The sequence below is a fragment of the Meleagris gallopavo genome, chromosome 5 (genome assembly GCF_905368555.1).
Source record: "Meleagris gallopavo chromosome 5, MGAL_WU_HG_1.1, whole genome shotgun sequence".
Lineage (NCBI taxonomy): Eukaryota > Metazoa > Chordata > Aves > Galliformes > Phasianidae > Meleagris > Meleagris gallopavo.
Genome location: NC_139408.1, coordinates 24822508 through 24836812, shown reverse-complemented (window position 1 = coordinate 24836812; position 14305 = coordinate 24822508). Strand labels below are relative to the sequence as shown.

At 38.0% G+C, this 14305-nt stretch overlaps 1 protein-coding gene across 1 annotated transcript in view; it reads left to right on the top strand.

Annotated features, from left to right (window-relative positions):
- SPTBN5 (spectrin beta, non-erythrocytic 5) overlaps positions 1 to 14305 on the top strand; it is a 91147-nt gene that overhangs the window by 17950 nt on the left and 58892 nt on the right. The window contains exons 14-28 of the mRNA XM_085224816.1: positions 546 to 737; positions 948 to 1100; positions 1639 to 1769; positions 2959 to 3210; positions 3865 to 4152; positions 4750 to 4996; positions 5842 to 5981; positions 7242 to 7341; positions 8102 to 8272; positions 8365 to 8529; positions 9288 to 9514; positions 10310 to 10496; positions 10958 to 11158; positions 12099 to 12215; positions 13403 to 13566. Of these exons, the coding sequence (XP_085080942.1) occupies positions 546 to 737; positions 948 to 1100; positions 1639 to 1769; positions 2959 to 3210; positions 3865 to 4152; positions 4750 to 4996; positions 5842 to 5981; positions 7242 to 7341; positions 8102 to 8272; positions 8365 to 8529; positions 9288 to 9514; positions 10310 to 10496; positions 10958 to 11158; positions 12099 to 12215; positions 13403 to 13566 (2735 nt within the window). The remainder of the gene's footprint in view (positions 1 to 545; positions 738 to 947; positions 1101 to 1638; positions 1770 to 2958; positions 3211 to 3864; positions 4153 to 4749; positions 4997 to 5841; positions 5982 to 7241; positions 7342 to 8101; positions 8273 to 8364; positions 8530 to 9287; positions 9515 to 10309; positions 10497 to 10957; positions 11159 to 12098; positions 12216 to 13402; positions 13567 to 14305) is intronic.

Here is a 14305-nt window from a genome sequence, read left to right as displayed (position 1 = left end):
AGGGGGAATACTGAATTAGGATGGAATCAAATTTTTAGATAGCACAGTGCAATGGCTACTTTTAGCCTATCTCAGGGTTCTGTGAAATGCTAAAAATATGCTTACGTGTATTTTCTTCTGCTGATCTTCACAAATTTTTGTCACTCTTGATTCTCATAACAGTATTCATTTCAACTGGCTTCAAAAATGATATAAAAAAATCTGCATTAGGTTGCATATTCTGTGTTTTGTTAGCAGTTTTAGAAGTTAAGAAAACTGGACATTGATGTTGGCACAAAATGAGAACTTTTAGTGAATCAAAGTATTTTAAACTGAGCTAAATAAAACCACTTCATTCAATGTAGATGAAATGTTTTTCGGTTAGTTTGTCAACGATTTCAATATAAGTTAAAAAGGAAATAGAATAAAAAAAATCCTGGGAACATTTTGTTAGAGGGTCAGAATGTAGTGATTTGAATTGGTAAGTCCAAATTTTCAGTTTATGTGAAATTTTTATCCAAATTAGAAATATTAATCCCCTGATTCTGTTAAATTTTGCACAACAGATGGTGAAGACAGAAGCCCCAGGTGACTTAAATCAAAAGACAACTAAGCTACCGTTCAGTCGAACCTGGGCTACCTCTGAATCTGCACTTCCTGGAAGCTCCGGTTTAGATGTTCATTTTGTTCCAGAGAACATTTGGAAGACCCAAGATGAAATAGACTCACTTTATGAAAACCTACAGAGCATGGCTGAGGTACAATACCTCCATTAATGTTTTGTGCTTCTCTTATGCTTTTAAATCACTGTTGCTCTGGGGAGAAATATTTTGAGCTCAAGGTAACAAATTCTGTTCTCTGTCAGCAGAACCTGGCAAAACTACCAAGCTACCATGCGTGTATTTTAGTTAATTTAATTGAAAGCAAGGTAGTTATTACAGCAACAAAATTCTTCATCTGTTTTACAGGACAGAAAAAAGGCTTTGGAGGAGATGATTGGTTATTACCGCTTCTGTAGTTCCTGTGAAGCATTTCAGTCATGGATGAGAGAAAAGGAGAAAATTTTTCGGACTCTTCAGCCTCAAGCAGACAACGTGGAAGTCATGCAACAAAAATATCAGGTATCCTCTTTCCCTACTTACAAATGATGCATTTTAAATCAGGCTGACCTTGGGAGAATGGAAAAAGTTGAGAAACTAAGTTTTGAGTGTTTTTCATTCATTGCAATATATGGTGCTATGCATAAATCAGATACTTCTTTGGTCCAAACTATGCCAATCTTACTGAAGCTGATGTCCTGTTAACTTTTGTGGGTGTGATATTATGGTACAAATATTGTGGTATAAAAGCATTCTTTTTGTGGTTTATATTATGGCACTTAAAGAAAACTGCCACGTGAGGAAAATTATCCTATAGTGCATTTGCATCCCTATGGAATGGGGCGTATGCGTAGACATAGTTTGTATACCAGGAGAGATCTGAGTATAAGGGAACTGCATGTGCAGGACTGTATTGTTTCAGCAGGCAGAAAGATGAACAGCAAGGTGGAGAAGTCACCTGACAAAGTGGAAAATGAATGTATATGGAAAGTATAAAGAACAGCATCCATAGAACTGGAAAAATCTCAATTTCTGCATTCTTGTATCTTTTCTATTTTAGAGTTTTTTAACAGAACTGGCTGCAGGGAAAGGCCAGCTGGGAGAAATTGAAAGCTTAGCTGCTAAATTTGGAAAGAACAGTCCTGGCAAATACACTGAGATCCAGATTTGGCTGGAAGAAATCAATGCCAGGTAAAGGCGCTACTGGTAAAATAGAGAATGTTTTTTTGTGATGGCCATTGGAGAGTAGAACCTTTGCATGCCTGATCTAAACCGTACTGAGAGAATTTAAGCCTGATAAATTATTAAATCTGAGAATTCAAATGAGGGGAGGATTTTAAATGTACTTGAAGTTTGCTCTTTCAAGTTGCAGCAGTCACCACCAGACACAGAATAGTACAAAGTGGCAGGGGCTGCTCCCTAGGATCAGCAGGGATCCAGGACTCATTCAGCAGGGACCGTGGCTGGGCTGAGGCAGAACTGTGATGCAGCAGGACTGCACTTTAGACCAACTCCTAGCACAGTCTCTCATAAGAGAAGCTCCCAAGAGCTGAGGTCAGACCTGGCAGCTCCCAAAGGTTGGGGTTTCGACAGGGATTTTGGAGGGGGACAGTTCATGGATCAGGCAGCCTGAGTTGACTGCTGTGGTGCAGCAAGAGCTTGCTGCCCTGTATGGAATGGGGAACTGGGAGCTAAAGTGAGAGGCCTTGGCAGGCGAGGCTAGTCCCGTAGGGAATTGAATTGGAAAGACCCAGGATGGTAACTACATTAGACGTGAGTCCCAACAGTCCCTACTGTCATTAGCAGGAATGGGTATCCCTGGGCTGCACTAGCTGCCCTGAGCCTGATATCTTGCTTCCAGGACTTTGCAGTGCCCTTGCAGTGAGATATTGCTTAGGGTGAGGATGCCATTCACTATCACTGAAAGGAACACAAAATCCTATTTGACTTCACCAAGTAGCTCAGTACCTGTTGTATACATGTTCCTGTAAACTACCCAGCTGGAACTGTGAGGCACTGCTGGGTCTCAGTTTGACCAGTGTTGTTTATTTACATTTTGCTTAGGGTTTTTGATCACCTGAGCTAGATTCACTTGTTTGAGATGTCACTGAGATGAACTTTGAGGTTGAAGTACTGGCTTTCTCCTCAGTCCACTGAAATCTTGATTAAATCCTTTACACAAAATTTTACTTAATAGGAAGAGAATGTATATCATACGCTTCCCTCCTTGCTTTCTGAATCCAAACCAGAAACAAATCTCACGCTTGCTAAAACTCTGTATATCAAAGGCTATAAATTGAATCTATTTTTTAGGTGAAGGCAAGTTCTGGGGTAGTGACTGAGGCTACGTGCAAGTAATTGTGTTTTCTCTCCCTCCAAGGTGGGAACATATGGAATCTCTGAAGGAGGAGAAGGGCTCAGAACTGATCGGAGTGGCTGATGTGAGGACATTTCTTGAGGATTGTCAGAGCATAGAAGTGCTACTGCAAGACAAGATAGGCCAGCTCAGGGATCTGGAACCAGGGAACTTACCTGCTGGGCTGGAGTCAGACAAGCGCAAACTGTCTGCAGTTGAGAGAGAAGTCCTAGTGATGGAGAGGAAAATTGAATACTTGAGGAGTGTTGCAAAATCGTAAGGAACCTGCTCTTTGTTTTCATATTCTATACTAATTCTCTAAAATGACACTGTAAAGAGAATAAGCAGCCTGTGAAATTTCCCTTGCAGTACCTTTTTAGCCAGATGAGGAACCAACTTGCCCGTTGGATTGAAGTCCTCTCTTTTGAGTATGGTTGGTGAAGTGGCTGTTTCCAGGCTTTGCTGCTGTAAAAAGAATCTGTAAATACAGCAAGACTGTGACTTTATCACATTAGCTGTACTAATGGGAGTTACTCGCACATTTTTAACTAGGTATAATTTAGGAACTGAAAGAGGATCATCAGGGGAAACAAAGATGAAGGAAGAATAGCTGGCAATTTTGCACTACGTTTTGAATTTGAAATTGTAAAGCTTTTTACTTCTTTGAGTCTTCTATACTTTCACAATGTATAGATACAATTGAACAACAAGAATGTTACCAGTCTTTAAAGAGTCTTTAAAGTGCATTTTCTGTGTACAATGTTTTCACACAGATGTTTTTTGCTAGTTTGGAGTATTTGGTGCCTTAGCTGACTTTCTTTTTAACAAAAGTGTAAATATCCAAATTTATTACTTTTAAAAGACATTGGTTCAAGCTTCAAATTTCTGAAGCTGTTCTTCCAATTTTTTGTGTTATACTTCTTGCTGTAGTATTAAAGACACCAACCCTGCAGAGAGCAAGGCCATCACGGAGCAGGTGGAGTACATGGAGAGGCTTCTGGTAAACCTCAAATTGGAGACCCAAAGGAAGCATGACCTTCTGCAGCAGGCCCAAAATCAACAGTCCTTCCTGCAAGACAGCCGCAGGCTCCTGCTGTGGGCAGAAGGCATCAGGGAGAAGCTGAGAAGTGAAGAAATGGGTGTGGACGTGGCTTCTGCAGAGCAACTGCTGAGGGAACATCAGGACCTTCTGAAAGAAATAAGGTCTCAGAAGGAAAGGTAGGCTGGGCTGAGCAAAATGGGGTGATATTTCAACAACACCATGAAGATGAAACATCTATTGTGTATATAAATTATGTATGAAAGATATGCAGTTTATTTAAATGCTTGTGAAATTTAGAGTCAAAAGAAAACTGCTGAATGCAAAATTACTTAGCTGTTGCATTCTTGCACTGATGTCAAGGATGAAGAGATGTCTGTTGGAGTAGAGTTTCACAAGCTCACTTGACGCTTGAATAGTGCCACCTGCACTTTCACTTCCCTTAGTTCTTCCCTTCCTATGCTTTATGTTTCCAGATGCCATGGTTTTCAGTCCTATTGTTCTGCAGCATTATAAAATTCTAGGCATAGTGTTGGCCCTTCTTGCTCGTTTAATGGGGAAGTCTACCTCCACGGTGGCTTATACAAAAATCTTACCTAACACCTCCAGCCTATATCCCTGAGCAAACAACTACATGCACTGTGCAGTGTACAACAATGGCTAGCAGGGAAAGAGCAAGAGAGAGGGAGGGCAGCTTAGTGTTTACTGCTGTGTGCTGTATAAGAGAATTAATACATTCACATGCACTAAGGTCTTAATTTTCATTCTCTGGGAAGATTTGTGCAGCTAGAGGAACTTGGGCGTAAAGTAATCCAAAAACAACCCAGTAGCAGTAGGACCAGAGATGTTCACCTGTCTGTGGAGAGGCTTGCCCAGGAGAACAAAGAGCTGGAAAATATGTGGGAACAGCGATGGAAAAAGCTGCAGGATGGCTTGGAATTACAAAAGTTCAACAGGGAGGGAGACCGTATCAATGCTGCCCTTTCTAGCCATGAGGCATTTCTCCGAGGTGATGATCTTGGGGTACGTACAGCAGCTGATCTTGTTTCTTTCTACTTCACATCCAAGGAGTCACACATTTTTCTTAATTAGATCAGCTTCCTCATTCTTATGGTCATGGCATTTTCATACTTCGAAACTAGACTGTCAGTTTTTTATTTGTGTTCTTATGTCCTTACTCATCATAGTGAAAATTAGACTTGTCTCAAAAGCATTTTAAAAAGTAACTAGAGTTGTGATTTGTTGCTGTTTGCATGACAGATGATTTAGATACAACTGAGTCACAAACTGGTTGTCTAATGCAAAAAAAAAAAAAAAAAAAAAAAGGTTTTGAGGCTTAAACATAATTAATATTTTTTCATTGAAATGGAAACCTGAGTTTAAATAAATTCTTTTTTTTTTTTTTTTCATTGAGTATTTAAAAAATGTTAAAGCAATGAAAGGGAAAAAAACAAACAAACAACAAATGTAGACAATATTCACGAGATCATTGAAGGATGAAGATACCTTTTATATTTTCAGTTGAAAGAGTTTGTTATTTTGGGACTAACTAAATGGAATAAAGATGTGCTTAATTATGGATATACTAGATGCAAATACAGATTTTCTTAAAAAGTGGAAATGGAACCATAATGTAGGAACAAACATATTACAGATTAAACAGATATGTCTCAAGCCTAAGCATATCTATTGCTTATTTATAGGCTATATATACACACAGTGTATTATACATAATTTTATTGCTAAATATATGGTGTATCTATCTCTGAAAGAGAAGAGGGAAAGTAAGGACGAGTATTTTTTTCATTGCTACAGGAGAAGCATACAGCCAATAAAAAACTTGATCAAATTTTCTTTCTTAAATGCAGGATCATGTAGATGCTGTTCGAAGCCTGCAGAAGCAACATCAGGAATTTGAACAACTGCTAATGGTGCTAAAGAGACGAATTGAAACATTTAATGAAAATGGGGCAGACCTGATAGAAAGTGGGCACTTTGCATCACACATGTAAGTCCAGACTCCCTCCCTTCTTTTTGTTCAAAGGGAGAGGTATAGAAAAAACAGAAATTCCACTGGAAGCACTTAGCGTTAATAAACGATTGGATCAACATTAAAATCTTTTTTCTGAGGCAGGATTCAGTTGATCTCTAATAATAAAGGGCAACAGATTCAAAGTAGAAAAGAAGGTAGATTTAGATTACGTACCAGGAAGCAATTCTTTACAATGAGGGTGGTGAAGCACTGGTACAGATTGCCTAGAAAAGTCGTCAGTGCTCCACCCTTGGAGGTGTTCAAGGTCAGGATAGAAGGGTTTTTAAGCAACCTGGTCTAGTGGGACGTATCCCTGGGAGGGAGTTGGAACCAGGTGATCTTCCAGCCCAAAACGTGATATGATTCCAGGCTGTGATCTCCTGAATTAGGGCAGGGAAAAGGGTATTTTGCAGAAAGAAACAAACATCCTATGCTCTCAGGACAAGTGAGTCTAATGAGTTAGGTTAAAAGTGGCATTTTACAGAACACTAGAATAATCAGCCTTTTATTATAAACTAGTAGTATTAAAACCTTTTTAACATAAATACATTAATCAATACATTGAATGTCTGCGTAATTAAAATTTTCTCTCACTTACCAGTATCATGTATTAGAACTAATATATTTGCTGTTAAAAAGTTATTTAAAACTTCGTTAGGAAATAATAACACATCAGGAGCAGCTTCACATTGTACTGAAGCTGAAGAGTCATTTATAAATTCACTGAAGTCTAGTAAGAGGACCTCTGCATAAATAAAAATCAGAAATATAGGTTCAGAATGGACATCTTGGGTCAAATAGTCCATCATTTGTTGTTACAAATGATAACATCTCAAAAATTTCCTCCACAAATCCATAAAACTACTCTTAAAACCAGGTATCTTGCCAGCTATACTATCAATACAGGGCTATTCCAGAGCCTCACTGCACTTCTATCACAGATAAAATTACTATTTATGTAGAATATTTGGGTAGAATAAAGTCCTAGGTGTTTTAGTCAAACATACATGATTGCAATTCACTAATGGAACATAGCTATAGAAAAAGAAAATCTAAGGTAGCTGGAAAGCAGTATATGGTTTTCAGATTAGCCGCACAAGGTCATAGGACAGGGCTGTCCTCAACATCCACCAACAAATGCGTGAACTAAATTGCAATCATATTATACTAATGTGTACAAAAGAATCATGGACCCATATGAACATTACAACATTGAACTTACTCTTTTATTGCTAGTATTAAAGAGAGAATGGCTACACTCCGGCAAAGATGGGAACGGCTGATAGAAAGCAATTCCAAGAGGAAACAGAGGTTGTTGGATTCCCTGCAGCTGCAGGTAAAATGACTGAATGTGTAGATTTAGTCAAGCATGTGTGAAGTAAGCTTACTGTTTGTTTTTGTATGGGACACATTTTTACTGCAGCTCACTTTCCACTTTCCCTTTGGCTATGAGACAGAAAATGTCACTTTCCAAGGAGAAAGTGATGTGTAAGGGTTAGATCTTACTAAACTATAACCATAGCAAAATTAAAAGCCAAAAATTCAGAGATCAAATGAAAAATATCAACAGAAAGTTTTGTCTACTGGATATGTTTATTCTGCTCATTACTATTTTTCTGAGTGTTAATCATTTGGCACAAATTAACCTTTCACTCTAGATTAACATAATTAGGGAGAATACCTTATACATTCTAGCTTTTATGTTAACACTTTTTAAAAATGTTTTAAAATCTACAGTGCATTTAGCTTAATTTGTAATGGGCTGCCAACATAATGAAACAAGTAGCTTAGATCTTCTTGCAGAAGTTTTAATGAAAGTTCATTTCCTTATCCTGGAAGGGACAATACTAGTATTTGAAGAGACTCTTCAGAAATTAGATTACCCTTGCAGATGGAATGAAGCTCATTCATCTTCTTAGGGAATGATATTAAAAGTGTCTTAAAAGTGTTGATTATACAGAACAACTTTCATATGAGAATATAATACTTCTCCTAACTCTTAGAAAAAAATCAGGACTTCATACTGGTGGCAAGGATGCACTGAAAATCCATGCCAAACCAGAATTTTAATCTGTTTAATCCTATGTCTCTGTAAGGAGTTCAACCGTGATGCTGCTGAGCTTTTGATATGGATGGAAGAGAAATACAAGATTGCATCTGATGAATCCTATCGTGATCCAACAAATGTTCTACGCAAACTGAAGTGGCATGAGGCCGCTGAGAAGGAAATGATGGCTAATGAGAAGCACTTTGCAACACTGATAAAGGTAAAGACATTTTTGAAACAAAATGTTCCACCTGGCCCCAAACTTCATGACCTTCATCTAATACAAAAATGTGTTGTGCTGTGTTTTTCCAGAAAGGAAATCAGCTGATTCAAGATAACCATTATGCTGCGGCTTCTATCCAAAAGAAGATGTCAGAGCTAGAGAAGAAGTGGAAGGAACTGTATGGGAAGATGATAGAGCGAGGTGACAAGCTAAGACAAGCCGGGCAGCAAGAACAGCTCATGGAACTGCTGCAGGTCAGGAGGTGGTGGGTGCAGAGAGGAGGGCTAGCACAGGAACCTGGTTACTCTGTTGTTAAAAAATGTTCCTTGAAAAAAAGAGCTGAACACTCTGCACGTAAAAGCATGTTTTAAGGTGTCTGGACACAAGGCAGATCACTTTCTACAATCTCAGGAGAGAAAAGCCAGTGTAAAGTTAACTAAGCTCACTCTAAAGCTATAAGGAGGATAACAGTGCCAGCACCAAGATGCAATGCTACTGAACTCAAGCTCAGCACTACATCTGATTATCTCAGACTAAGAAACCGATCAAATTTCTCTGCAGGGTTCAAGATTGTACAAAAACACATACCAGCTTAGAGTCAGTATAGAGGTTTGAGGCACAGCATTATATTCAAAAAGTAATTCAGGCAAATTTTGTGAGAGGAAAAATATGCTCTGAAGCTGTTTCCAGGTATTAATGTTTAATTAAACTGCTGTTGTATTGAATTTAAATGCTAAACTTTGAAGCCATTGGAGATTTATTTGTATCTGAAGATAGTTCGAAGAGATGATTTTGTAGTCATGTACTTTAGTAGCTCAGAAGGAAAAGTACACTGAAATGGAGAGCAAAGTAAAATATTCCCAGGAGATGCCTCTTAAAGGCACCTGGCCATGGTGTTACCAAAAAAAAAAAGGGGTTTAAACATTGTATCCAAGAAGCTGTCTTGAGAGGAGCTCAGTGAAAGAAAATGTTTCAAGGTCAGTAGGAGCATGCAGTAATCTTTCCCCTATAGGATGCCAAAAAGAAGATAGAGAAAATCGAGAAGGTTCTTCAGGAAGCAGAGACAGGCCATGATTTGCGCTCCAGCCGTGATCTACTCAAGCAGCACAGACAGCTGGAAAATGAGACACACGAGCTGGCAGAGAAAATGAACTCTATTGTGTCTCATGCAATGAAAATGGCCGCCAATCACTTTGACTCCCAGAGAATTCTGGATGAAACACAAAAATATCTAAAAAGGTGAGGTATCACTCTCTTTTTATTTCCACTCCTTATGTCATATCACATTTTTTGTTCCACTTTGGACCCATATTCAGGAATGATTTATCCTGTTAGTTGTGCTACAGCTGTTCTTTGTTCTGTACCTGCACAGCTGCTGAGTGATAGACTTCAGCATCTATTACTGGAATTTGCTCCTTGCCTGCTGCACTCCTACTCTGGTCCTTTGGTTACCCATAGGTTATCCAGTTGCTTGCTAAAATGTGCAGTGGTCAATATTCAGTAGCGACTAACTTCCTTAAAACATCACAGGACAAGCCTTTGTCTTAAAAAGTGAAAAGCTGTTTTTTCTCCTCTTCTTGCATTTATTGTTTTTAGTCTAAATTAAAAGTTGACTGAAATTCTCTTTCTTCCAAGCAGCATTATTTAAATGGCTGGAAAGTGAGGCATGGATAGTGTAACACTGTATTCTCCTTTCGATGTAGGTTTACATCAGTTATTAATTGAAAAGTGGCACTATCTATTGCAGCAGGCATGACCTGTGCCAGGCTGTATTATGACCAAGGCTTGTCGTGAGAATCACAGCTTCATAAAGCTCTATTCCCATTTTCCATGGCCTGCTCACATCCCTTCCATACTTGCCTTCAGTAACCTTCTGGAGTTCTTGCATATACAGCCAACACTAACCTTTGAATTTTGATTGCACAGAAGTATCCAGTGTTCTGTAATCATGATTGTGATGCCATAGACTAATTCCCTTGGCAGGATTGGGATAAAGCTTTGTTTAACGTGTTTGTTTTAATGGATAATCTCTAGGTTTGAGTCTTTGCAAGCACCTCTTGGTGAGAGGCGTAAGCTGCTGGAAGCTGCAGTGGATCTTTATGAGTTCTACCATTACCATGACATGGAGCTGAACTGGATTAATGAGCGATTGCCTATTGCCAATTCCACCAACTGTGGGAAGTCTTTGGATGTAGCTCAAAGTTTGTTGCAAAAGCACAAGGTATCTCCTTTCTATCAAGTTTATATGATAGCTTGTTGGCACACTGCACATCACCACAACCTGCAAACCAGTACCTGCATAATTCTCCTTTACCTCCAGGGAGGCTGTTACAAGCAAAATATAGTGCAACACTAATTGAAATATGATTCCAGCACACTGAGACAAGTGAGCAGAGTACTGTGATTTCCAGGGCAAACAAGGAATTCCTGTAGGAGCTGCAAAATTTTCTATGTTTTACAATACTCTTATTCTGAGAAAGGTTATAGCTCTTCCCATTAGAAGTGGATAAAAGCTGATGTACTTCATATTAAATAGAAAAATTAAGTTTTTGCTTTGTGCAGTGGTCTGGGTAAAATATTTTGACTCATGTTCTCATACTATCTTAGTTCTATATTTACTGCACTTCTTTATCTTCACATATCCTTCCTTTCTTCCTCATTTTTCTTTTTTCTCATCCATAGGAATTTCAGGCAGAAGTGAATGCCCACAAACAGCAAGTCCAGCGGGTCCTGGATAAAGGAAGGACAATGATTGAAAGCCAGCACCCATCAGCACAGAAAATAAGTGAAAAATGCCAGGAGCTTGTGACTGCCTGGCAGGGCCTGGAGAAAGCTTGTGAAGAAAGGATGAAGCAGCTGCAGCACTCAGTTGGTTTCCAAGAGGTACAAATTTCTCCCATACTAGCTTTTTCAGGCAAAAAAGAGGATCAAAGATTTTAAGTGAACAACAGAACAGCTTAAATCTCTCTCTTTAATAGTCTTGGAATCCACTTCAGCTCAGACTCATGGAGCCAGACTCAACAAAATAATACTGAGAGACTGATCAAGCCATTCCACTAAAAGCAAGTTAGGACTTTTGACCCTATTACTTCAACAAGATAATGGAACATAATGTTAGCCCACTTAGAAAAAAATTACAGGCAAATATGAATCTGGATAATCCAAATGTATTGAGTCTTTAGTGGATCATTTAGAGTGCAATTACTCAGATGACATAGGTAGATTTTTAGACATAACAATATTTGCACAATGCTCATAGGTTCACTTAAAGTATGTTCAGTGGAAAATTTAATCATGTGGATCTTGTTTCCTCCACTGTGTAAACAGCTGTCCATGCCGTATGAAGCCTAATCTTTATAGGTGGTTTGAATTCCTCAGAAATTTATCACCAGAGCTTTGGTGCTTGAATAAGACCTCAGTTATTTTGCACTGATGTCTTAAATCTGTGTCCTCCTTCATGTGATTTGAAAAAGCAACAGTATGTATAAAATCCTCATAGTATGTTCAAATTTATATAAGGATTCTATAAATTAAACGCCATTTAGAAAGCATTTTTTTCAGGGATTGGCAAAGCTAATGAAGTCTCCCTTGGGTTTGTTTCTTATAAGGAAACACACCCAGCTTCTTCTAAGATTCCTGCCACTTAGTCTAGTCATGTGGAATAGTAGTCCTTAGGATTAAATCGTCCTTATTAGTTTTTCAGTGTGATATTACAGTAGACCTTATAATGCACCCTTTGGTTCAAATATATTAGGTCAAAAGAATTACATGAGTATTATGGAAGTTGATACAGACATTATTTTGCTTTTTCTTTAACTGATAGTTTCTAATGAATACTTCAGACCTGGAGGCTTGGATAGCAGAAAAGCGTCCACTTGTGATGAGCAAGGACTATGGTAAGGATGAAGATGGAACACTGAAACTCCTCAAGAAACATAAGGTATTTCAGAAACTTTGTAGTAATTCTTGAAAAATTAAATAAAAGATATTCAAAGTTTGCATCTGTGATTAAGTTAAGGAATTGAGTTGCTATGTTGCTTCAGGAAGGAATGACTGCCTTAATATTTGAATTTATGAATCCATCAGCAATTTTTTTTAACAAAGCTAGGATCTTCTTTGTTTGCATGTCGTGCTCTGAGTCTGAGAGTAATGGGTGTAATATATCAGGCTGCAAGAAGTACACCTTAGTGACTAACACCATGCACTCTAACATCTGTAATGGTCTTGATTGGCTTCTACAAATATTCTTAGCATGAAAACATATTTGAGAGGCAAGATTTTGAAACTATAAAAAGTCAGAGGTTTTCTGTTCATCACTGGGAGTCCTTTTAACCACTTAGGAAAGCTTAAGCCTCAGTGAATCTGTAGCTCCCATGGCAGCAGAGTCTTGAGTTTGATGCTGTTCACACAAACCAGCAACTTTGAGATTATTATTTAGATTTGTAGGTAGAAAAAATATTTCTTCTGTCCTGCTCTTAAATCACTCAATTCTTTTTTCTACTTCATCTATCTGAGAGTAGCAGAGGAAGTCAAGGAATCTCTCCTCAAATTCTGTGCACTGGCAGAATCTTTTGATCTGCCTTTCTTTTTAAAAATGTTCTGCTTCCTTGATACTTATGTGTTCAATCATCTAGAAGATAGTTCAAATCAACATATGTCCACATATGACTAGACAGACAGAAGAGGTGGATGTGGTTTGCTACTCTGGTTGAAAAAAAAATTAATTTGGCAAAATAGGAGAATGAGGAATGTTCTCATCTTATTTTCTGAGGCCAAAAATATGATCTGATATCTGTTTTTCAGTCTCAACAGATGCATGAAGAAGTTTTATGTTTTTCCTAGAATCAAAGATAAATATTGTGTATTATTCCAGGAATACTTATCTCTGATTAACTAAAATTTCTAATTCATCTAACTAACTTGTTTGATATTATATATGTAGCTTTCAAAAAAAAAAAAAAAAGAGAAAATAGCCTGAAACTGATCAAGTCCTGGAAATATCACATGCTTCCAGAAACCTTTTCTCTTCTTTTAATATCTCCATTAATTCCAATGTAGTCTGGCGCAAAAGTTGAAACAGTGAAAGTCTTGGAAAATCTGCTCTCATTCTGCTCTTTTCTTTGACAGGTGCTGGAGCATGAGATTGCTGTTTACCAAGATCTGATTAAAGAATTAAATGAAAGTGTCCAAAATCTTCCAGCCGTGGGTTCCATCCAGTATGTTGAGGTTGATGCACCAAGGGAACAAGTTCACTCAAGACTCCGTGAGTTGCAGGAACTAGCAGCAAAAAGGTATGAACTAGAAAAATATCTATCTTAGCTGACTCTAGTCTAAATAGCCCTGTGGATATTATGTTTGATCCAAAGCCTAGCTGACTATGCTTTGACTCGAATAAATCAGTCAAAGGCATCTCCAGTTACCTCACTACAATTTTTATCACATCCGCCATGTCCCCTATTTTTAATTGTATTTAGGAAATTGCTTGTTTCTGTATTTGAATTCTGTGCACCTATGGGCATTTTATTATTGCTACATGAAGCCTCTACATTTTGCTGAAGGAATTCAAAGCCACCAAATTTCCTCTTCACCCTTCATCATCCTCCTGTAAAACAATTTGAGATCGAAGATTCTGACTTTTCTTCCTGTTATCTGGACTATGATATTAGAAGGGTAAGGGAGCGGTAAGCCTTGTTTTAGAAAGTTTTCCTTACTGAAAACTACTAGAAAATGACTTTTTTACATAGAAGAAGGAAAGCAATTGATATTATGCTTATCTTTATGGCCAGTGCCATTGCTACTATAAGAAGGCTTTTGTCCTTGAATAAGACGTATACTTTTTATTTCACTTCCTTTTTCCTATTAAAACAGTAGCAAGTTACAGCAAGACAGTTTGCTTTTACCCAGGATTTTTAAATACTTCTAGCTTGTTGTTGGGAAAGAACAAATGCCCATTTGAACAGTTTAGGTTTTACCTCCTCAAAAAATTCACACAGAAAAGGTTCTCATTTAAAAACAAACAAATGAAACAAA